This window comes from Dioscorea cayenensis, chromosome 1, assembly GCF_009730915.1.
Source record: "Dioscorea cayenensis subsp. rotundata cultivar TDr96_F1 chromosome 1, TDr96_F1_v2_PseudoChromosome.rev07_lg8_w22 25.fasta, whole genome shotgun sequence".
Classification (NCBI taxonomy): Eukaryota; Viridiplantae; Streptophyta; class Magnoliopsida; order Dioscoreales; family Dioscoreaceae; genus Dioscorea; species Dioscorea cayenensis.
In genome coordinates this window covers 209556-234109 of record NC_052471.1, presented here as the reverse complement: position 1 = coordinate 234109, position 24554 = coordinate 209556, and the positions used below count along the sequence as shown (strand labels likewise).

The 24554-nt window shown below is 37.4% G+C and overlaps 2 protein-coding genes and 1 pseudogene across 4 annotated transcripts; 2 read left to right on the top strand and 1 right to left on the bottom strand.

Annotated features, from left to right (window-relative positions):
* Positions 1 to 160: 160 nt before the first annotated feature.
* On the top strand, positions 161 to 9333 carry LOC120259273 (protein TOPLESS-RELATED PROTEIN 2-like). Of its 2 annotated transcripts, none has more exons than XM_039266864.1 (26): positions 161 to 289; positions 817 to 1156; positions 1256 to 1435; positions 1532 to 1645; positions 1722 to 1880; positions 2151 to 2328; positions 2415 to 2541; positions 2657 to 2766; positions 2915 to 3053; positions 3148 to 3257; positions 3405 to 3474; positions 3603 to 3676; positions 3747 to 3842; positions 3913 to 4008; positions 4207 to 4334; positions 4568 to 4802; positions 4900 to 5067; positions 5177 to 5281; positions 5346 to 5495; positions 5949 to 6059; positions 6148 to 6330; positions 6763 to 6891; positions 7076 to 7171; positions 7736 to 7921; positions 8358 to 8530; positions 8640 to 9333. In XM_039266864.1, exons 2-26 carry the CDS (start codon positions 1077 to 1079, stop codon positions 8854 to 8856), a joined length of 3414 nt encoding a protein of 1137 aa, XP_039122798.1. In that variant the 5' UTR covers positions 161 to 289; positions 817 to 1076; the 3' UTR covers positions 8857 to 9333. The 2 variants fall into 2 exon arrangements, with proteins under 2 accessions (XP_039122798.1, XP_039122791.1); XM_039266857.1 differs by having other exon boundaries at positions 4900 to 5082.
* A 1355-nt stretch (positions 9334 to 10688) lies between these two features.
* On the bottom strand, positions 10689 to 16324 carry LOC120271804 (bifunctional pinoresinol-lariciresinol reductase-like). Of its 2 annotated transcripts, XM_039278575.1 has the most exons (5): positions 15927 to 16324; positions 15546 to 15786; positions 15199 to 15402; positions 15009 to 15110; positions 10689 to 10991 (listed from the first exon to the last, which is right to left on the bottom strand). In XM_039278575.1, the coding sequence occupies exons 1-5, from the start codon at positions 16254 to 16256 to the stop codon at positions 10930 to 10932; spliced, it is 939 nt and encodes a 312-aa protein (XP_039134509.1). In that variant the 5' UTR covers positions 16257 to 16324; the 3' UTR covers positions 10689 to 10929. The 2 variants fall into 2 exon arrangements, with proteins under 2 accessions (XP_039134509.1, XP_039134445.1); XM_039278511.1 differs by lacking the exon at positions 10689 to 10991 and having other exon boundaries at positions 14896 to 15110.
* On the top strand, positions 16303 to 23792 carry LOC120262055 (annotated as a pseudogene).
* Positions 23793 to 24554: the final 762 nt, after the last annotated feature.

Below are 24554 nucleotides of genomic sequence, written 5' to 3'. Positions count from 1 at the left end.
GTTTTTGCCGAGATGGGTGATAAAGCGACGAAAGTGACCAGTGGATTGGATGGAGAAGAGTGTAGGGCTAAAATTGTAAAATTAGGAAACCTAATCTCCATGCTTTGTTGCTATAAATGCGCGGAGGAGAGAGAAAGGGATGAAACAAGTGCTTTAAAAGCAGGAAAGAGAGAGAGAGAGAGAGAGAGAGAGAGAGAGGAGCAGAGCCGCAGAGAGGCGAACACGGCGGCAGGGTTGCGAGAAAGAGGCGAAGCGAGGGCTTCTCGAAACCCTAGAAATCTCAAAGGAGGTTATCCATCTCTCTCTCTGTCTCGTCTTTCTTCACTCTTCGCGCTCTTGGTGTTTTCTCTTACTCACACTCGCGCTAAACGTTGGATCTTTGTGGGGTTTTTCAAAAAAATGTTTTTTTCTTGGGTCTTTATTCGTTTTTCAACAGATTCGAGGTTTAGATCGAGGGTTTCTTTTTGTTGAGATGTTGGGAATGAGATGTTTATTTCCGGTTTAGATCAGCGGGACCTGGTTTCATCGCGTTTTCTTCGATTTTTTTGGGTATGGTCGTCTTTGGGGTGATTGGGAGTGTGGTCATTCTCTCTCGATTGTGGCGGTTTTTTGAGGGGGTTTTGATTAGTAGATTGAAAGCAGCCGCACGTAATTTTCTTCTATTTCGTTGCTATTGAGGGTAGGGGTTTCTTCGATCTCATCTGAAATGTTGCGTGGTTTTCTTTTCTTCTTCTTCATCTTCTCCTTTTTTAAGGTGAAAATTTGTGATCTCTTTGCATCTAAAAAGATTCTTTTTTTTTTTGTTTTGTTTTGAAGGTATTTAAATCAAAACTAGTAAAAGTTGAGATCTTGTTCCAATCTTTCGGCCCTTTGAAAGAGCTGGGAATCTGTTCTGCTGTACGTATCTTAAAGCTGGATTAAGGTGTTCATTTCACACAGATTTTTGTCAGTGTGGATAGGAAGCGATCGCATAAAAGGGTTTCCTTGTGGAACCTCAATCGTGATTATTTATCTATCTATATATCTGTTTAAACACCAAAATATTTGCACTGGAGCGTCTAGGGAACCCGGGGACTATGTCTTCCTTGAGCAGGGAGCTCGTTTTCCTCATACTGCAGTTCCTGGATGAAGAGAAGTTTAAAGAAAGTGTTCATAAGTGAGTAGTTCCTTTGTTTTCTCCGAATGAATTAGTTCAGACGGAACAGTATTATTCCTCTACTTTTTCTTATCTTGTTTGTGTCTCCTTTATCATTAGGCTGGAACAAGAATCAGGTTTCTACTTCAATATGAAGCACTTTGAGGACCAGGTTCAGGCTGGGGAGTGGGATGAGGTCGAGAAATATCTCTCTGGGTTCACCAAGGTCGAAGATAACAGATACTCTATGAAGATCTTCTTTGAGATAAGGAAGCAGAAATATCTTGAAGCTCTTGATAAGTGAGCTTCACTGCTTTTTTAAAAATGCTGTTCTCATAATTTCCAGGAACTAGTTGTGGTTAATTTATTAACTTGCCGTTCAAATATAATTTTCAGACATGACCGGGCAAAAGCAGTTGAAGTACTCGTCAAGGATCTCAAAGTCTTTGCTTCCTTTAATGAAGAACTCTTCAAGGAGATTACTCAATTGCTGACTCTTGAGAACTTCAGGTTTCATCATCTTTCAATGTCTCATGTTCGCATTCTCTCATAGTGCTAATTGATGCTTTTCTTTGTACTTACACAGACAGAATGAGCAGCTCTCCAAGTATGGGGATACAAAGTCTGCCAGAAATATAATGCTCCTTGAGCTTAAGAAGCTTATTGAAGCTAATCCACTGTTTCGTGACAAGCTTGCATTTCCAGCATTTAAAGGTTCTAGGCTGAGGACATTGATCAATCAAAGGTTAATTATTTCTCTGCCTGCTTTTTTTTTTATGGTCCCTCCCAACTAAATTAATTTATGCTGTTGCCTGAAAGATAAGTGGTTGGATAAATTATGACAGGATTCCTGGAGTCCATAATTGGAGTGACTGTTTTTTTTTACCATTTTCATTGCTCTTCTTGAATATCATATGCTTTTTTTACATGGCATATTTCTAATTTAGCTGTGTTTTTGTTAGCCTCTCCGGTATTTTTATGTCTTACTCCTTTTTTTTTACTATTATGATTCTAGTCTTAACTGGCAGCACCAACTCTGCAAGAACCCACGCCCGAACCCTGATATTAAAACACTTTTTGTTGATCACTCATGTGCTCCCACTAATGGTGCGCGCCCACCTCCTCCTGCCAATGGTTCCCTGGTTGGTCCTATTCCTAAATCTGGTGCATTCCCTCCACTGGGTGTTCATAGTGTAAGTGAATTAAAGCATACACCCCATGCCTATTTCTTACTAATCTGTGCTGTTAACTTTTATAATCAAACTCCCTCATGGTACAGCCATTTCCACCAGTCATTTCTCCTTCTCCAAGTGCTATCGCTGGGTGGATGTCAAGTTCTAACCCATCTCTTGCACATGCTGTGGTGGCTCAAGGTCCACCAGGCCTTGTGCCACCACCAAATGCCGGTACTTTTTTTTTCCCTTTATTTTGCAAGCCTCTTGTGTACATTTGAAGAGTAAGTTCATATTTTATGGGATATCTCAGTATTGAAGCTTGCTTGTTTTTTAATTTTTAATGCAGCTGCATTTCTAAAGCACCCAAGGACTCCTACAAATGCTCCTGGAATGGATTATCAAACCGCTGATTCTGAACACTTGATGAAGAGAATGCGCACAGGCCCATCTGATGAGGTGCCAAAGATTATAGGATTTTTTTTTCCTTTTTTTTTTTGTGGTGGGGGCAATGCGCAAAATAATCATCCTGCTTTATATTTGTGCTAGTTTGGATTAAACGCATGCATACTCTTTATTATAACTAAAATGCCATTTGATTTTATAGGTGTCATTTGCTGGTCCCTCTCATCCGCTTACCATTTATTCACAAGATGATCTTCCTAGAATAGTGGTACGGACTCTTAATCAAGGTTCTAATGTTACAAGCTTGGACTTTCATCCACAACAGCAGACAATTCTTTTAGGCATGTTAACTTTACCAAAGATTCATTTTTGTCATTTTTATATTTTATTTTGATTTTTTATTTGATGTTTTCCACTTGAATTGCACCTAAAAAGTGGGGACAAATGTTGGTGATATTGGAATATGGGAAGTTGGATCTCGGGAGAGGATAGTGAATAAGACATTCAAGATTCGTGAGATCTCAAACTGCTCAGTGCCCTTGCAGGTAACTTTTATGTACTTCGGTAGATTTACTTTGATCATACTTAACGTGGTGGACTCATCACCATTGCAATTTAGGCTCATTACTTGTCCAGGCACATTCTATCCAGTAATTTGTTGACACCTCATCAAAATCTGATTCAATTTCCAGGCAGCATTGGTCAAAGATGCTACTGTTTCTGTCAGTCGATGCTTATGGAGTCCTGATGGGTCTATCCTTGGTATAACTGATAGCTCAATATTTGTCCCTTAGACATTGCAATTATGGCTTTCTCATCACGATTTGATGTTTGATCTGGTGCTGTGCCTCTTGCCTTTTTCTAAGTTCTGCTCTTTTGCATCTTAAAAGGTGTTGCATTTTCAAAGCATATAGTCCAGACATTTGCTTTTATATCTAATGGAGAATTGAGACAACTGTTGGAGGTAAGGTGCGCATTTTTCTCATAGCATAGTGGCATTAACTGGTTTTGATACACTGTACTCTCATCCTCAGATTGAAGCTCACACTGGTGGGGTTAATGACATTGCTTTTTCACATCCCAACAAGAGTTTGTCTATAATCACCTGTGGTGATGATAAAACTATCAAGGTTAGGGTCATTGTACTATTTTTTAAAATACATGGCAAAGAGTTCTTTACACTTACTGTTAAATGGATAGGTGTGGGATGCCACGACAGGACAAAAGCAGTATATATTTGAAGGACATGAAGCTCCTGTATATTCAGTCTGTCCTCATTACAAGGAGAATATCCAGGTTTCTCTTTAACCTAAAGTTTTTTGTTTGCCATTTCTGAAACAATTTATTACTTAAATATGTCTGTTGACTTAATTCATTACTAACCAATTTGTTCATACCATACCATTGGTGATGATGCCCAGGAGGTTTTCAGGGTTCTTAATTCCGGATATTACAATCCTTTCGAGATTATACTCACTCTTGTTATGCATGCAGTTCATTTTCTCTACCGCTATTGATGGGAAGATCAAAGCCTGGCTCTATGATTGTATGGGATCTAGAGTTGATTATGATGCGCCAGGACTTTCATGTACGACAATGGCATATAGTGCAGATGGTTTAAGGTGAACTTCCCAGACTTGAATGCTGTTGTGCTTATAGTTTATGCTTTTACATGTATGTTTTTGCCTGTGTCTTGGTTATATTTTATTGGTGCTTGTCAGTGAACCTGGAATAAGATAGCTTGGTGTATTGTTAATGTTTCACTTGTAACTTGTGAGTTTTTTATTATCAGAGTAGCTGTAGGTTTTAGTGCTGGTCTAATCTGTTTTAGCGCTTTCATTACATCCATATGCAGGCTTTTTTCTTGTGGAACTAGTAAGGATGGTGACTCTCACTTAGTTGAGTGGAATGAGACGGAAGGAGCAATAAAAAGGGAATATTCTGGCTTTAGAAAGCGCTCACCGGGAGTTGTACAGTTTGATACTACTAGGAATCGGTTTTTGGCTGTTGGAGATGAATCTATGATTAAGTTTTGGGATATGGACAGTACAAACATACTGACAACAACAGAGGCTGATGGGGGTTTGCCTGTTAGTCCTTACTTCGACCATATTATCTAGATTCGTCATTTATTCTGTCCAAAATTCCATTCTTCTTACCTGTTGTCCCTTGCATTTTCATTTTCAGGCAAGTCCTCGACTCAGATTCAACAAAGAGGGTTCATTTCTTGCTGTTACAACAAATGATAATGGCATCAAGATCCTTGCAAATGCTGATGGGCAGCGCTTGATAAGAATGTTGGAGAGTCGGGCACTTGAGGGTTCTCGAGGTGCTTCCCAACATATACACGTGAAGGTACTCATCCCAAATGTAAATATAGCATACCATGCACAATATTGCCTAAGTTTGAGATGCTTGGCAGGGCTTTTGCTAATCAATATTCCACCGGCCTTTTTTTGTACAGCCTTCAGTTGGTAATGCAATGAATGCTGTTCACAATGTTTCTAGTTCCCAAATTATCGCTGAGCGCTCTGACAGAAATTCACCTGCATTGCCAATGACTAACCTGGTGAGTATGCAACAATTCCGGTGATGTTTATGTACCTACAGTTTCTAATGTGATAACTTTGCAGGCTACTATTGACAGCACCAGGACTGTAGATGTTAAACCAAGAATTTTAGATGATGTGGACAAGATCAAGACCTGGAAATTGGCTGATATCGTTGATTCTGGTCACCTCAAAGCTTTGCTATTGCCCGACTCTATGACAACCACAGCAAAGGTCTGTTTGCAATCATATTTGCTCTTTTTGATCTATGTAGCTCATTCAGTTAGCTTGACATGGATTGGAGCCAAATGATGCATAGTAATAATTGTCCTAGTAATGCATCCTAATGGTGTACTTTTTCTCTCGGACTTATTAGTTATGAATTAGATAGGCAGAACATATATGTCAGAGCAACAATTACTCAGATTCCTCATCTCTGAAAACTACAAACAGCATTTGTTGTTTTTCTTTAGTTTTCGTTATTTATCTTAGAATCCAATTTGTTTGCTCTCTAGCTTTCCTTGTCATCTTCATTATAAATATGGATTTTCTTCCCTTTTTATTATTTTATTATTTATTATTATTATTATTATTATTATTTTTTGAAAAGGTCCCCGGGTGAGCCCATGTTCTCTGTGACCAATGCACAACATCATTTTGTTGAATTACTAATCCAGTGCTTTGCAGGTGGTGCGCCTGTTGTATACAAATTCTGGACTGTCTCTGTTGGCTCTCACACTCAATGGAGTACACAAATTGTGGAAGTGGCAACGTACTGAAAGAAATCCATCTATAAAGGTTTGGCCCTTTTGGGTCTTTGATATGTGAGAGAGAATTTGCAAGTTTATTGCATTCTCTAAATGTTCAATTTGTGTTGTTTGTGCAGTCCACAGCTTCCATTGCACCTCAGTTATGGCAACCAGCAAATGGTATTGTCATGTCTAATGAAACTGGTGACAACAGCATGACTGAAGAATCAACTGGTTGTATAGCTTTGTCAAAGAATGATTCCTATGTTATGTCTGCCTCTGGGGGAAAGGTTTCTCTGTTCAACATGATGACCTTCAAGGTACATATATATTGACCCCCTTTCACTCTTCTAATAATATTTTGGAAAGCCACTTTGCAATGTAATTTTGTTGTTTGCATGATTTTCACATTCTGATCCAAGTATGGGTTTCTGCTCAGCTGGAAAATTATAAAACTATGTTGGTGTTTGTATGTGTCTATTTATGAATGCCATACTGATACGCAGCTGTAAACCTATGTTCAAGATTGTTTATGAATGTATTCTTTCAATTAGGTCAACAATTTTGACTCTTGCAATTTTAAATCATCATGCATTGTTTCATCTGGATGATTAAGAGTCTGCAGCATGCAGTGCTTAGAGAACCATTGATGATGGACTTTGTGCAAAAACAGATATTCATCAGATTAGAACTAATCTGACAGTTTTTCTGTGTCTCTGTGGTCTGAATTAGTCATTTTAATCTTGCCTCAGGTAATGACAACTTTCATGGCACCACCCCCTGCGGCCACTTATTTGGCATTTCATCCTCAAGATAATAACATTATTGCAATTGGAATGGATGACTCAACCATTCAAATTTATAATGTCCGGATTGATGAGGTAACTACAGTAGTCTCAGCTGAGTATTGTGTGTATGCTTGCATTTGTGTATGTGTACATTTAAAAATTCAGTCCATTTAAGTAATTGGTAGGTCAGTCAGAAGTTTGATGGGGCAATAAACTTGTTCTGCACCTTGTTTCTGAGCTCTTTTTTCCCCCACTTTCGTTTACTGCATGCATGCAGGTTAAAACAAAACTGAAGGGTCACCAGAAGAAAATCACAGGACTTGCATTTTCCCAGATGATGAATGTGCTAGTCTCTTCAGGGGCAGATGCACAAGTATGTACTTCCAGAACCTGCCTTAATGACTTTGCTTTGGTCAATCTGATTTTTGGATATTTCTAGAGCATCCTGCAATAGTATAACTGATATGATATTATATCAAATGACTGATTAGAACATATTTTTTACTTAGTCAAGGTGAATGTTTCTCTTGACAGGAGGCATACATTCTCCTGTTAATTTTTGGTGTCATTAGCCTTTCCCTTCTGGATTGGTGAAATAACTTTTATTCATTTATTTATTTATTTAGAGCATGCTGTGCTTGTAGTTTCTTTCCTTTAAATAAAACTTTAATAATTGAACAGTACCACGAATAGGATGTAGCTTTTTTCTTTCAAGTAAAAGTTAAATAATTGAAGAGTAACATGCATAGGATGTGACACTTATTGAAACAAACAGATTCATATCTTGTTGAAGCACTTTTTTCAGAATAATATGATAAGGTCATAAACATTTCCTAAATTGATAGGTGATATATGTAATAAATCGCATAGTTTGAATTAGTTAGGTATGCTTATTTATTGTGAAGTACTATGATTTATTTGATGAGCTAAATCACAGTTGTGCTTATGGAGCATTGATGGATGGGAGAAGAGGAAAGCAAAATTTCTTCAGGCACCAGCTGGTCGGGCAGCTCCATTAGTTGGGGAAACAAAAGTTCAGTTTCACAATGACCAGGTTCATTTATTGGTCAGCCATGAAAGTCAACTGGCAATCTATGATGGCAAGCTTGATTGTGTTCGATCGGTTAGTTTTCTGCCCTTCACTGTATTATTAGTTTTGAGTTTGCAGTTGCTGGCTGATGAATTGGCTTACTCTCATGGATGATCACACCACCCTCACACTTATCTTTTAATTGAATAATTTTAATCATGCTTTACAAATATCAAGATGCGGATTATGGAGTTCACACAATTTTTCTTATTAATAATTTTAGACAAAAATTGAGAATTGTGATGCAAATGTCCCAGGCTTGTTGAAATGGAAGAGAACATGCTAAAACTAATATCTAGAATTTTACATAATGGTGTTGTTTTTATTGTTAAAGAATGAAATCTGGTTGGAGTGTCTGGTGACTAAAATGTATTTTCTGCTTGTATATATATCCTACAATCAGCTCTGGTTACTTGATAGATTTGATGTTCAGTAATGAATGAAGCTAACATTATTCCCTGTGTTACAGTGGTATCCTAGAGATGCACTCTCTTCACCCATTTCAAGCGCAATATACTCTTGTGATGGTGCTTTAGTGTATGCGGGTTTCTGTGATGGTGCAGTTGGGATCTTTGATGCAGATAGTCTGAGACTTCGGTGCAGGATTGCTCCTTCTGCCTACTTATCTCCTGTCTCTTCCAGGTACCAGCAATATTCACTCTCACAAATACAAATTTGCTTCTCAAAATTTCAGCCCCTTAATATTCGTGCTGATGCTGGAAACTCTAAAGTGCTATTTTTGTTTGTCCAGCTCTGGAAGTGTTTATCCTACAGTGATTGCTTCACACCCATCAGAGCCAAATCAGATTGCCCTGGGAATGAGCGATGGGGCTGTTTATGCGGTGGAGCCATCAGATGCGGAACCCAAATGGGGGGCACCACTTCCCCAAGACAGTGTGCCTCTGCCTCCCATTTCCTCCATTCCAACTTCTTCCTCTGCTCAGCCTTCTGAACCCCCTCCTAGGTAGATTCTCGCACACCCTGCCTTTTTTGTGCGATCAGGGTACAAAGAATGCCTCCCAAGAAGCTGCATATGCCAAGAAGAAAAGAAGATTGCAGATGACTAATTATTAATGTTAGTATTAGTGGCAGTAGTGGTAGCAGTACTATTTATTAGTAATAATAGTAGCAGTGTTTTGTGTTTGTGTATGTAGTAACTAGTAAGAGTGCCCCTCCCCTTCCCTGACCAGGATGAAAACGCAGCAGCAGCAGCAGCAGCAGGGTTGTTCGTTCCATCTCTCAAATTCTTTTTGTTTTTCAATTTGGGAATATATCCTGTGCTGCTGTGACATAGACAATAACATATTTGTGTGCTTTTGGCTTTTAATATTTTTCTTGTAAAGCTGCTGATAGTTTCTTCTTCAAGAGTGTTTACAATGTTTGTTTTATAGGATAACATTTTTAAATTTACAAGTGATCATATGCGTCAACAATTTCCTTTCCTAGTACCCTTCCAGTGTGTGTGTTCCATTTTTGTTGGATTGGATTGGATTCATTCTGCAGGTCATTATCTCTCATGCAGCAGCGGGTCTCTTGGGGTGTTTGTATGTAGTCGTTGTGCCATCAACATCAGGCGCATATTTTATTTCAGACCTACCACCAAAGTGGGATGCGTGGGCACGTGACATCCAATTATTCAAGGTTGTAATGTATTAAATTCATCTATTATCTAGAGTTAGAATCTAAACACTAATGAGAAGTAGTAAGTAAAAGATGGAGAAGAGCAGAGTATAACTAAGATGTTAAGATGTTTTAAGATGTTTAACTAAGATTTTGCTCCTGAGAGTCAGAAGTTGCGGAAAACCAAGTTATATATGTGTGTATTTGGAAGAAGTGGACAAGTTATCGAGAACCATTGTATATTGCAGTTGGTTTTCACTTTGATAGTGAGGGGTATGCACAAAACATGCTACTAGTGTTGTTTATTTATTGTTAATCAAAACCAAGTACTATACATTGATTATAGTGTGGGTCTCTTATGAGGGGAGTATTCTTTACCGCTATAAAATTATATGGTAGAGAAGATTTAGTATCATGGGATTATCGTCCATTGTTAACACCCTTAAATGTGAGTTGTTTGTCACATGTTGGTAAAAATTTAAAAAAAAATAAAAAAAATTTAAAAAATTAAAAACAAAAATTAAAAAAAAAAAATAAAAAAGAAGAAGAAGAAGGGGGACAGCTTATTGGTTGGGAAAGGGAGTTGATCCCCTAACCTCTGCACTCGGTAAGAGAAAGGGTTACCTTTCTCTTATTGTGAACGTATAGTTTAATTAATCTAATGAATGTTGAAAAGAGAACTCACCAATAATCCAAATCAATTTTATTAATTATATATATCAAGCAGGAAATAAGCATAAAAACATTCAAATAAATAAACAAAGGATGGTTTTATAGCACATTTGGGGAAACGATTAGAAAAATTTATGTAAATCTTGGATATTTAGTTGCAAAAGAACATTTGGTTTCTCCATCAATGTGCCTGTTCATCTCAAATGGTTTGTCCACTTTTTCTTGAGAGAATTATACATAATTTTGAAAATTTATGTATTTTTTTTACAAATTCAAAAATTCATATATATATTATGATCACATGACGAAGTACCCCCACTAAATTATGAATCATATTATATCTCAATTATAATTATAATTTTTAATAATCAAAACCAATAATTTTTTTTTTCCATAACAGAGGCCGTTCAATTAATTGCTAGTTGAAAACTATGATTATTTTCAAATCCATCCATCTTTGGTCAGGTAAAGTGCAGAAAGCAAAGAAGTTGCACATGCTTGAGCTAGGATGACCTTATATCATTAAGCAACCAATACATACATACATATATATTGTACAACACTGTATAGTTTATTACTTGATTAAAACTTAAACAACATCATTACCTCTGTGCTTATGGCTCAATATTGAGGTAATCAACTTTTGAAGCATTCATAATTGCCTGTTAAATCAAGAGTAGAAAACCTATACAAAGTGCATATTTTTTCATCCAAATTCCAATATGAAAAGCTTGTAATTAATAGTTTGCTTAGAGATAACGCTTGAGATAATCCTTAGCACGCACATAATTAACCTCTGGATATAACTGACACTACACCAAAAAAGTGTTTTTGAGGCGGTTTCAAAGCCCTATAGAGGCGGTTATAACCGCCTCTATAGGTATAGTGTTGTTTTTTTTACCCGCTCTAAACCGCCTCAGTATCAGTCCCGGCTCTATACTTTAGAGTCGGGTTTCTATCAACCGTTGGGGTAAGTTTTTATTTAGGGAAGCGATTTTTTTAATAAGAAGAGTAGAGGCGGTTATAACCGCCTCTATAGCTACTAAGTTTTCATTACCCTTCAATAGTTTTAGAGGCGGTTATAACCGCTTCTATAGCTACTAAATTTTCATTACCCTTCAATAGTTTTAGAGGCGGTTATAACCGCCTCTATAACTACTAAGTTTTCAATGTTCTGAATAGTTTTAGAGGTGGTTATTACCGCCTCTATAGCTACTAATTTTTCATTAATTCTGAATAGTTTTAGAGGTGGTTATAACCGCCTCTATAGCTATTAATTTCTTCCATGTTTATACTTTTAGAGGTGGTTATAACCACCTCTAAATTTGTTATTGAATTCAATTTTAATTTTTTTCCTATTAATAATAAATAAATTTATTGAACCTGTAAATCAAAAACATAAATTTTTTTCATTACATTCAAAAAAATACCCTAAATTCAATTTCATTGACCTTTATTGACATGTTATGAGTTAAAAGTGCAATGTTTTTTTGAGTAATAACAAAAATGTAAGAGGTTTACACTATTTATGTACTTTCATTACAAAATATTTTTTGAGTTAATTACACAAAGTAAAAAAAGCTTCATGTATCTTCATCTTCAACCCTCTTGATCTTTAACCATGAATTCTCCAAAAATCTGCAAAAAAACATTAAAAACCAATCTTATTCAATCAAAAATCCAATCTTGTATTTAGAATGACCAAATAAAGCCTACACACAATACACTAATTTTAAAAAACCTAATTGTAAATTTGATATTTTCAAAGGCAGAAAAATAAAAATTGGCGAGCAAAGAAACAAACAATCTAATAATGTCAATCAATGCACTTATTGAACCCACAAATGGTTAAGATAAATAAAAGATATTACACTGATGTTTAACCAAAATGATTAGTTGAACTAGAATACAAAACATTGAATATACAACGTCGGTGACTAATACAATTTATGCTAGTTCCATTTGCCACATTGTTTTGGAGACTTTTAGTAAGAACCACAAGGTAACATAAAGAAAACCAAGTGAGAAGGGATTTTTTTTTAATGTTATATCTATTGTACTATTTAACTAAGAAGAGGACTGTTATGTGTTTGTTGTAATCCATATGCTCTCTCTCTCTCTCTCTCTCTCTCTCTCTCTCTCTCTCTCTCTGGTTACTCTGCCTCCTTTTTTAATTTTTTTTAAAAAAAGTGATTTTTTGGATTTAATACTGGTATATTATTATTGGCTTCTAGGCTTTGATTGATTTGTAGATCATTTGTTGTTTGTGCTGTATAATTCAAGATCATGTGAGTGTGAATTCTTTGTTGGGGAGTAGGCTATTTCAATCTCAGAATATCAAATGGGTAAAATTATCATCAAGTTAAATTGGATTAATATCATCATCAATCTCTTAAATAAATTAAAATAAAATAAAGCCCCAATTATGTAAATATTAATAATATACATAGATATTAAAATTGTTCAATTTCTACCTGCAGTTATATAGCCTATAATCAAAATTCAGGTGTTTACATCCATTTTTTTTATTTTAAAGATCGCACTCTAAATGTGTTTTACCACATTCTAATGGTAGCTAAAAATAAATAATAAAAATTATTTACTGTTTTTTTCACAAACCAATCCAACCAACATTTTTTTAGAAATACATCTCAAAAAACCACTAAATTTCTTACCTAAATCCAAAAATAACCTTGGTTAACTTCCCAAAACAACAATGCCAGCACAAGTGACCAAATCAACCATGCATATGCATAAACTCAAACCCAAGGACAATTATGAATTTTGAATAGCCTGCAAGGATCTAGTAGAAATGCATTTTATGCATCAATTAGATTATGAAGTATTTAACTACCAATACATTAATATTAATAAACTCCAAACCCATGAGCAATTATGAATTTTGAATAGGTTGTGAGGATTTAATAGAAAGATATTTTATGCATCAGATCAAATACATAAGTACTTAACCACCAATACATTAATATTTATGAAACAATCTCTTAACATCAAGACTTTGGACAAAGTATAAGGAGCGAAACAAAAACATATGATAAGTAGGAGAAAGATAAAAGTCATCTGGCAAGGATTGCGTTCAGGTATCTTTTTTAACATCTAAGATTCATAACCACAAATAGATATGCAAGCTTATATGCCTACACTACTGATCTACTAACTTTGATTGCTTGCAGAAAATTAGAAATTGAAATAGCAGAAAACAGTGCACCTCAATAGCAAAGCTGTTGGCAAATGTTCCAATAAGTAAAGGAGCAGCAAATGGCAGTATCCATGTTGCTAAAATAAAGAACCTAAACAACCACCCAGATAAAGCAAACCAGAGGAAGAAGATTGTCTGCAGAAAACAGAATGGAACAGGAAAAGGTGAGAAGTAATAATAAAGATAGATATAAATACCAATTATACTCCAAGGTCAGAATTTACTCAGCCCACAAAAACTATGCTAACATATAATATTTAATAGATGATGCTTCAAAGCTTCAGTTCTAAATGAATTTTTAAAATAAAGTAAAAATAAGACTCAGCCTCTACATTTATATACATGTTTTCAGATATCTCATGGCAAATTTCAAATGCATGCAATGTTAAAAACATGCAGAGAACTCAAAAGTTGCAAAAATTTTAAAGAATCACAATATGCAGTTTGGAATCTTCAGGAAATACACTCTTTTTCTTGCAAGGGACTACATATATATTCATTAGAAATCTTGAATTCCTTTTAAGCAAGGTCACCCCATCCCTGCTCATATTTTTTGGTCATGCAAATCAAAAGAATAATAAGAAGAGAGAGAGATGTTCCAAAGGCATTAGAAAGCAACTTTCATGGAAATACAAAAGAAAGATTGATATGTATAGTACATAATCTTATATCCTAGTTCTGAACCATATACCCTTTTGCCTCACAAAGTTACTAAAAAATGCCCTTTTCAACAAAGAAGCAGGTCCATGTAAAAGTCCTAGAGAAACTGTGAATGCTTACAAACATATCAGGATCAATCTTCCAAAGAATTACCTAATCAAAAAACCATTTTGAACATATAGGGTATGCCAGTGCTATCCAAACAAATCCTCTCAGAGATACAATTGCATAGAGTGAAAGCAACAAAACTAATGACATAGAAGTGAATCAAACAATGGAACTCACAGCAAAACCCCTGCCAAGAGGAGTCTCAAAAAAATTAGGGAACTAAACTATTGAATCAATTATTGTAAAACTAATAACTGATTAAAGATAAACCAATAAACATCAAGATCCTCTATTAATTCACTTCCTCCCAAATTTCCACACCATCATCAACACCATCCTCCAAGTCTCCCCATCCTCATAACTCCCCTGCTCCTCCTCCTCCTCCTCCTTTCCACCATCCTCCTCCCAACAACGTCCCACCTCCACATTAAACAACGTCCCACCTCCACATACCAATTGAGAAAAAACCCTAAAAAAAATCTCTCAGATGAGAATGCCTCTCTCATGGGGTTTAGAACTCACCGACGGAGGCGATCGTCGATGTGGCTGTGCGGCGGTGCGGTCATCGATGCGGCTGTGCGGCGATGCGGCGAAGATCGGTGAAGATCGGGCGAGTGAGTGCTGGAGATCGAGAGAGAGAGGAGTGTGCGTGTGTGCGGGTGTGGGTGTGAGTGAGAGTGAGAGTGAGTGGAGAGAGAGAGAGTTTTTTTTTTTTAATTTGTGGGGGTTTTTAAAACCGGCTGTAATTTATTTAAAAATATATATATAACATAATTATGTAGGGGGTTCTAAAAACCCCCTCTATTAAAGTGCTTCTAAAACTAAAATTTGGTGTAGTGTGAGTAGCTTCCTCTTCATTGTCCCCAAGCTCAAAGTTTGTCAAACAACCTTCATAACAGACATTGTAGTAATGTCCTAATCCCACTTGCTCAGCATAATCCATATCTGTAATAAATCATCATAATAAAAAAAAGATGAAAATATTTCAATAGATTTTTTTTAATGGTAATTATTGAATTAGTTACTAAATTACTTTTGAGTTTAGTGAGGAAATCCTCTTCAGAGATGGTAGTCTTAGCAAGCTGTTTGCCAATGAGCTCCTCCCAAGCTTGAACCAGCTCATTTTGTGAGAGGATGTTCTCTGGTGGTCTGATGTGTAATGTTTTGTTGACCATTCTGGGGTCATCTACAGCCTTGATAGTGTAAGTTGCAATGTCATCCTCATCTACATAAATGGCTGCCATATATATATATATATATGCATCAATGAAATCTCATCAGAAACAAAGAAAAGAAAAGAATAATAATACTAATTAATTAATGATGATGATCAACATTGAATATATAAATATGCATGTAAATATATACATTAATTTGTACCTTTGACATTGGCATGACCAAGTACGAGAACATGGTCTGTAGATGGGGTGATAATTAAGGGTTGGGAAAGGCCTCCAACAAAGTAACCAGCAAAGCAATTTGCGGTGACATAAGTAAATGGAATCCCGGCTTCTTCTATTGCCTTCCTTATTACCATTTTATCATCAAACGTTACTCGCCCCGGTTCCATTGCATGGCTCATCCTTGAAGGATCCGTGCCAAACTCAGAAGGCAAAAAACGCTGCAAGTATTCCATTACAATCCATTCAATTCAAAATTAATAATAATTGGCATATACATATATATATATATATATATATATATATATATATATATATAATAAGAAATCCCAGGCAGGCATATATATATATATATATACACCTTGATGTTACCAGCTTCTTTGATGGCTTTTATGAGGTTGAGTTGCAGCAGGATATGGTGACTCCGAGTATGGACACCGGAGATGGCGGAAATAACAACATCAACTTGCTTCACTGCATCAACAAGGCTCTGGTGGTCAGAAAAGGAAGCTTTGACAAGCTTTGCGCCTTGCTCTTTGAAGGACAATAACAACTGAATCTTTTCTATGTCCACTCCGATCTCCGGGCGGAGAAGGACAAAGGTAGGGTGACCGTTGGCCAGGCTTGCTTTCACCAATCTCTTGCCCAAATAACCAGTTCCACCAACAACAAGAACTCTGCTCTTCTCCATCTCTCTTTTTTTTCCCCACTAGATAGATAGATTGATTGATTGATAAATGTCTGCTCTGCATTGGTATATATACACACATCTGGGTAAGTGGATTGAATGTCAAATGTGAACAAGTTGGAAATATAGACTTGAAGTTCGTTGGTGGATTGCAAAAGAAAAGGCAAAAACAAAGAGGCATGTGGTTGAAGATCGTAATGTTGCAGCAATAATGGTTTAAGTTGAAAGTTACTGTTCATCTTTCCTGGTGTCAGATGGCACAACCACTCGTCCCAAAAAAGAGAGCTCCAAGGAAAATGCAGCGCTAGCTAAAGTAATGTAATAGTCAACAGTGATGAACAGTAATTATTAGAGTAACAAATACAGTAATCACTATTGGAAATAATATATCACACAATAATACTGTTCAACCATGTCGGCTATTAGATCGTATTCTAATGACTAATAATTAAACATCCATAGAGTTTTTATGTATGGACGTCTATAGATGATGTTTAACCTATGTACATATGCACTCACACACATGGCAAAATATTAACGGGAAACTTCTGAAATTACTATTTAAAATATTTGATGATAGAGCATAATACAATATAAAGTACTGTTTTACTGTATATAATTACTGTTAGTACTGTTTGATCTGTATATGAATTGACAGATTGATAGATGTAATTGTAACACTTACGGTAGAAGCATATATATATATATATATATATTTTTAAGGGAAAGAGTCACAGAGTAGCTAATTTATTAATAATCAAAAAAAGTTCAAACAAACTAACACAATAAACAGAAAAACAAAAACAAACCACAAGCTAAACCAACAAAACAAAAATAACTAATAGACCACAAACATAACAGCAAACACATCATCCATAAAAAGAAAAACCAGACTGGTTGAATAGCTTCATGAGCCACTTTGGAGTCTCTATTTCACGATGAAACAAAGAAAGCTGGGGAGCATGCATACCACGAACGGCCAGCGCAGCAGCAACATAATTCCAGCGTTGGGGAATGGCTTCAAAATGAGGCTGATATAAACAATTAAGCAGCTGGAGAAATGCAGCCTTTGATGCACACTGACGCCACGAGAACAAATCTTCCTTGAGAATAAGCATTTTACTGTGGACAAATTATTGAAAGCTGGACCGCACCTGCTAAGTTCACATCCTGATCAGGAGGGGCAGAGTCTTCCCACAAATTCAAAAACTAGTAGTCTAGTACTATAATTCCTTGTAGAACTGCCACAACTACCACTGATATAAGTACAAAAGGACGTTTCTCGTTAGGAGCCAACTTGATCATCCATGATCATGCCATGAGAAACGAGAAAATATTCTCTTTTCATACTATATATCTTGTCTAATTAAGGCGATATAGTATTGTTCCAATAGTGATTATTTGACATTTAGCGATTAAAATTTTGTGGGAAGCTTGACGTAATCGTGTCGTACCCGTATTAGACACATGGATATTTGGACACACCATGGACACCTCCAAATATTCATATATTTTGTGAAGTATTTTTTTTAAGTTATTCATGTATTTCCTAATTACTTCTCAATACACAAGATTACCAAATTAATTTATAAGTAAATATATGGCATGTATCATATGAAAACTATATAGAAATTACCGGGGTTTCAGTTACTTATGTGACTGCCAATTGCTTTGCTGGTTACTTCGTCTGAGGCCTTTGTCAACCGGCAAATATCATCCCATCCAGAGACCATGTTCTCTTACTTGGTCATGCCAATGTTAAAGGTGCATATATATGCAATTTATATATATTTGTGTGTGTATATATATATAGTATGATAAAGTGTGAAGCTTCTAGAAGAAGCTTGAGACCTCCATCACCGACTTCAGCCTTTCTTGAAGCTTCTCACACCAACTCAATCAATTGCACCGCCATATTAGAAGCATCATGAAACTTTCCTTTAACCGACTTAACACCCTATAAATACATGTTCTCCATTGCTAATGATACAATGAAGAAGCAAGAAAGCTAATTGAGCTAAAGCAAGAGTGAGAGTGAGTGCTAAGAGTGAGAGTGAGTATAGTGTGAGAAAAATTAGAGTGAGAGAAAGAGAGTGTCTTATAAAATATTTTGAATAATTAATAAAATTAAGTTCCATATATTCTCTCTCCACTCAACAATTTCTGGTATCAGAGCTAGGTTCCAGGGAAGATTCTGCCAGATCATCGACGAGTGCCCGAGCATAAGGAGTTCACCAGTGTTGCAAGAAGTTCACCAGTCGGAGTAAGTGAAGTACCGGTATTCTGCCGAGGAGGCTTGCTGGACGTCAGGTGACCCAGACACAGCTATGGAGTTCACAGGTACGACTGGTGGTTTAAAGAAATTAAACAATAATAATTACATAAATTGGAAGGCCTGCATAGAGTCCTATCTACAAGGACAGGACCTATGGGAGGTTGTAGGTGGGTCGGAAACGACTCCACCAGATGTCACTTTTGAAGAAGTGGCAGATGCTGCTGGTGATTCTAAATCAAAGGAGAAGAAGGCTCTGGCGGCAGAGAAGTCAAAAGATGAGGCTCTACGAAAGTGGCGCATCAAGGCCGGTAAGGCAATGTTTGTTCTGAGAACAGCTGTTGAAGATGAGCTGTTAGAGTATATTAGAGATGCTGCTACACCAAAAGTTGCATGGGACACTCTCGCCACACTATTCTCCAAGAAGAATGATGCTCGTCTCCAACTACTTGAAAGTGAGCTGATGACAATCTCGCAAGGAAGTATGACAATCAGTCAGTACTTCACTAAGGTAAAATCTCTATGCAGTGAGATTGCACAGGTCGCCCCTGAAGAGAAGATCAGTGAGCAGCGAATGAGAAGGATAATTATCAATGGCCTTAAACCAGAATACAGTGGGTTTATGGCTGCTGTTCGAGGCTGGCCAACACAACCAACATTGTTGGAGCTGGAGAATATGCTCGCCAATCAAGAAGCATTAGCTAAGCAGATGGCTGGTGTTTCCTTGAAGCAAGAGGAGGAGGCACTCTTCAGTGGTAGGAGGAAGGGTCGATTCAACCCAAAACAGAGACCTACAACTGAGGACAATACAAGCCAACAAAGGAGGCCAAAGGAAAAGCTTGACTTTTCAGGGGGAGCTCGTAGTCAAAGGAGTACCAGCAACCGTCCATCCAAAGGAGGTGACAGTCGAGATGACCGCTGCTACAACTGTGGAAAGAAGGGGCACTATGCACGAGACTGTTGGCATAAGAAGAAAGGCCAAGGAAATGCAGCAACATCAAGAAGCTTCCTAGATACCAAACATCAAGGAAGGTATGATAGTGAAGAAGAGTGGGATGTTGAAGCAGCATTTGCAGTGGTCACCACCAAAGTGGAGGAGCAAGAAGAGAAAGAGATGGTAGCTCTGACAGCAATAACAAAGCAAAAGAAGATCAATTATGAGAATGACTGGATCATCGACTCTGGCTGCTCCAACCACATGACAGGTGACATCAAGAAATTAGAGGGCTTGGAGAGGTACAAGGGGAAGCAGGTGATTGTGACAGCTAATAACTCCAAGCTGCCCATCACCCACATTGGTAAGACACTTATCTCCCCGCGCTTCAATTCAGATCAAATTAAGTTGTAGGACGTCTATCACATTCCCGGGATGAAGAAGAACCTGTTGTCAGCCTCACAACTGACAGCACAAGGAAACTATGTGGTATTCGGGCCACAAGAAGTCAAGGTATACCGCAATCTACAGGCATCAGGCACTCCAGTAATGGAAGGTCGCAAACTGGAGTCTATCTATGTGATGTCTGCGGAATCAGCCTATGTAGACAAGACCCGGAAGAACGAGACGTCTGATCTTTGGCACGCAAGACTGGGGCATGTGAGCTATCACAAGCTAAAGTTAATGGTGGAGAAGTCAATGGTCAAAGGCCTGTCCGACATAGAAGTACGAACTGACACAATATGCGCTGGGTGTCAATTCGGTAAGGCTCATCAACTTCCCTTCCAGCAATCTAAATTCAGAGCTAAGGAGCCTTTGGAGTTGGTGCACTCTGACGTATTTGGTCCAGTCAAACAATCATCTATTAGTGATGCCAAATACATGGTGACCTTTATCGACGACTTCTCAAGGTATGTATGGGTTTTCTTCATGAAAGAAAAATCTGAAGCATTCTCCAAGTTTAAGGAGTTTAAGGAGAAGGTGGAGAATGAGCTCAACAAGAAGGTACGGTGTCTTCGTACTGATAATGGAAGAGAGTATCTCTCTCAAGAGTTTAATGCCTATCTGAAGGAGCAAAGGATTCGAAGACAACTGACCTGCCCCAACACCCCACAGCAAAATGGTGTTGCTGAAAGGAAGAATCGGCATATAGCGTAGATATGCGTAGTATGCTACATGCCAAGAATGTGCCGTGGAGATTTTTGAGATGAATGCATGAGAACGACAGACTCACATCATCAACCGCTTCCACAAGAGAAGATGGGCTTCCTCTCCATTCCGAGACCGTGGAAGATCAAACCTCATGAGAAGTCACTTCAAAGTCTTTGGATGTGTGTGTTATGTTTTTGTACCAGACCATCTTCGTACCAAGTTCGACAAGAAGGCGGTACGATGCATCTTTGTCGGCTATGATGATGAGAGAAAAGGATGGAGATGCTGTGATCCAACGTCTGGACGCATCTACACATCCAGAAATGTGGTCTTTGATGAAGCTTCAGCTTGGTGGCCTTCAACAGACTCAGTTCAACCAAACATGAAGGAGACTGAGCCAATAGTCGAAGAACAGTTACAAGACCAAGCTCAAGAGGTACCAACAACAACTGAAGAAAACACAAGTCCAAGATCATCAAAGACCAAGAGCCCATGGAAGACAGGTGTTCATGGAGAAGCTGAAGAAGACTCTAGAGAAGAAATGCATCCACCCTTAAGAAGATCATCCAGGGTAAGACATCCTAATCCTAAGTATGCAAATGCGGCACTAATCATGGAAGTTGAAGAACCAACATCCTATTAAGAGGCAATTAAAAGTGATAAATGGAAGAAAGCAATGGAGGAAGAGATAGCAGCTCTCAAACAAAATCAGACGTGGGAGTTGGTGCCAAGGCCAGAAGAAACAAAACCAATCTCCTGTAAGTGGGTGTATAAGGTGAAAACTCGAGCAGATGGAACAATCGAAAGGTACAAAGCTCGACTTGTGGCACGAGGATTCTCGCAACAGTATGGAATAGACTACGATGAGACATTCAGTCCAGTAGCAAAGATAACAACAGTGCGAGTACTATTGGCATTAGCTGCAAGCAAAGGATGGAAGCTTTGCCAGATGGATGTGAAGAATGCCTTCCTACATGGAGAGCTTGATAGAGACATCTACATGGATCAACCACAAGGATTTGAGAGCAAGGCTCATCCAGAGTATGTATGCAAGCTCAAGAAGGCATTATATGGCTTAAAGCAGGCTCCAAGAGCATGGTATGGGAAAATTGCAGAATTTCTTATACAAAGTGGCTACAGGTTGACAGCATCAGACTCGAGATTATTCGTCAAGCACACTGGAGGCAAGATGGCTATAGTACTGGTGTACGTTGACGACATCATCTTAACTGGAGATCTCACTAAAGAAATCCAGTGTACGAAGGAAAATCTTTCAATCCGGTTCCAGATGAAAGAGCTTGGAGAATTGAAGCATTTTCTGGGGCTCAAAGTCGAGAAGACAAAGGAAGGTATGTTCCTATGTCAACAAAAGTATGCAAAGGATCTACTAGAAACATATGGGATGCTGGAGTGCAAGCCACTATCTACACCAATGGAGCCAAACATTAAGCTTCGTGCTGGAGAAGGGAAAGACTTGGAAGATCCAAGGATGTATCGACAATTGGTAGGTAGTCTTATCTATCTAACTCTTACTCGACCTGACTTAGCATATGCAGTCGGAGTAGCAAGTCGTTACATGCAAAATCCAAAGAAGCCACATTTGGAAGCAGTTCGGCGGATACTGCGGTACTTAAAAGGAACTACATATTACGGTATTCTATACCGAAAAGGTGAAGGATGCCATGTAACTGGGTATTGCGACGCTGATTACGCTGGAGATTGTGACACGAGACGATCGACTACAGGTTACATCTTCAGTTTGGGATCAGGAGCAGTGTCATGGTGCAGTAAGAGGCAGCCTACCGTATCTCTCTCCACCACTGAAGCTGAGTACAGAGCAGCAGCTATGGCAGCACAAGAAAGCGCGTGGTTGATGCAGTTACTGAGAGATCTTCATCAACCGAATGAACAGGTCATACTTCATTGTGATAACAGGTCAGCAGTGTGCCTAGCAGAAAATCCAATGTTTCATGCAAGGACAAAGCATATTGAGGTACACTACCACTTCCTAAGAGAAAAAGTGCTGCAAGGTGAGGTCCACATGAAGCTGACACCCACAGAAGAGCAAGTTGCTGATATCTTTACTAAAAGTCTCAGCACAAAGAAATTTGAAGATTTACGTGCACAGTTAGGGATACTCAGGAAAGCATCAATTCAAGAGAAGTCGGTGCTGAGGGGGAGTGATAAAGTGTGAAGCTTCTAGAAGAAGCTTGAGACCTCCATCACCGACTTCAGCCTTTCTTGAAGCTTCTCACACCAACTCAATCAATTGCACCGCCATATTAGAAGCATCATGAAACTTTCCTTTAACCGACTTAACACCCTATAAATACATGTTCTCCATTGCTAATGATACAATGAAGAAGCAAGAAAGCTAATTGAGCTAAAGCAAGAGTGAGAGTGAGTGCTAAGAGTGAGAGTGAGTATAGTGTGAGAAAAATTAGAGTGAGAGAAAGAGAGTGTCTTATAAAATATTTTGAATAATTAATAAAATTAAGTTTCATATATTCTCTCTCCACTCAACATAGTATATACATGAGCGCCACTCATGCTGCACTAATTAATCATGCATAAATAGCTAGCTTATGTGAGTCATTAATTTTGTCTTCCTATTAATTTCTTAATAAATCTCTATATTCCAATGTTTACCATTGGTCTTAATTAATTAATTTGTTCTAAATTAATGAGATTTCATGGATGCATGTATATATGGCAGCCATTTATGTAGATGAGGATGATATTGCAACTTACGCCATCAAAACTGTTGATGACCCAAGAATGATCAACAAAACACTGCACATCAGACCACCAGAGAACATCATCTCACAAACAGAGCTGGTTCAAGTTTGGGAGGAGCTCATTGGCAAACAACTTTCTAAGACTACCATCTCAGAGGAGGATTTCCTCACTAAACTCAAAAGTAAAATAAATAACTAATTCATTAATTACCATAAAACCTCTTGAATTAAATATTCTTGTCTTTTTGTTAATTATATATGATGATTAACGCAGGTGTGGATTATGCTCAGCAAGTGGGACTGGGACATTACTACCATGTTTTTTATGAAGGTTATTTAACAAACTTTGAGCTTTTGGACAATATGAAGAAGAAGAAGCTACTCAGTTATATCCAGATGTTAATTATGTGCGTGCTAAGGATTATCTTAAGCGTTATCTCTAAGCAAATTATTAATTACTTTTTTTTTTAAAGAAGTGTGGTCAAAGCAACCATTGAATCCTGGACCTCTTGTTGAATTTATGTGTTTTTGATTGGAATTAATAGCTTTGAAACAAGTTAGTAATTGAAGCTACTTATTAATTGAGCATGATTTTAATTGGTAGTCTTTACAGGTCTAGTTTTTTTTACCTTTTTCAGTTTTTTTTTTCCCTCTTCATTTTTTTTCTTGTTTTGAGTGTTTCATTGCTGCTGAGAGAACTCAAGTTAGTTTTCTCTTTTGTTGTTTATTTTTCTTTTGTGTGTTTATCTTTTTTTTCAATAAAATTATAATTTATCTATTTTAATAAAATATATATACACCCCCAAACACAACCTATTGACAGTATAAACGGTTGTAGTAGATGTCAGCTAAGCACAAACAAAGCAGATCTGAACATTTGGGGTATCAGTGAAAAATCCTTCCACAGTACTGAGAGAAAAACCATGAAGCTATTACAAAAACATGAGATTTTACAAATACAAATGGCACAAGTCTTGTTCACATGAACAAGTAATCAACAATCTTTTACAACAAAAGGTAGTGATGAAAAACTTAGATATATCTTCCTAAACTGAATTGGAGAAGGTGAGCTTCAATCAAGAGAACAAAACATTGAACCCTTCCACAACTGTGAAAATCCAAACCCACAAAATTTCAATCTGAATGTCAAATGATCACCCTTTGAACAATACTATCTCGCCTTAATTAGACAAGATATATATATA

Coding starts and splice junctions, on each gene's coding strand:
- LOC120259273 (XM_039266857.1), top strand. CDS start 1,077: ATGTCTTCCTTGAGCAGGGAGCTCGTTTTCCTCATACTGCAGTTCCTG. Junction 2,329..2,414: donor CTCCACTGGGTGTTCATAGT/GTAAGTGAATTA, acceptor CTCATGGTACAG/CCATTTCCACCAGTCATTTC. Junction 8,531..8,639: donor TTATCTCCTGTCTCTTCCAG/GTACCAGCAATA, acceptor TTGTTTGTCCAG/CTCTGGAAGTGTTTATCCTA.
- LOC120271804 (XM_039278511.1), bottom strand. CDS start 16,256: ATGGAGAAGAGCAGAGTTCTTGTTGTTGGTGGAACTGGTTATTTGGGC. Junction 15,787..15,926: donor AAGAAGCTGGTAACATCAAG/GTGTATATATAT, acceptor GAATACTTGCAG/CGTTTTTTGCCTTCTGAGTT. Junction 15,111..15,198: donor TTTCCTCACTAAACTCAAAA/GTAATTTAGTAA, acceptor GATTTATTACAG/ATATGGATTATGCTGAGCAA.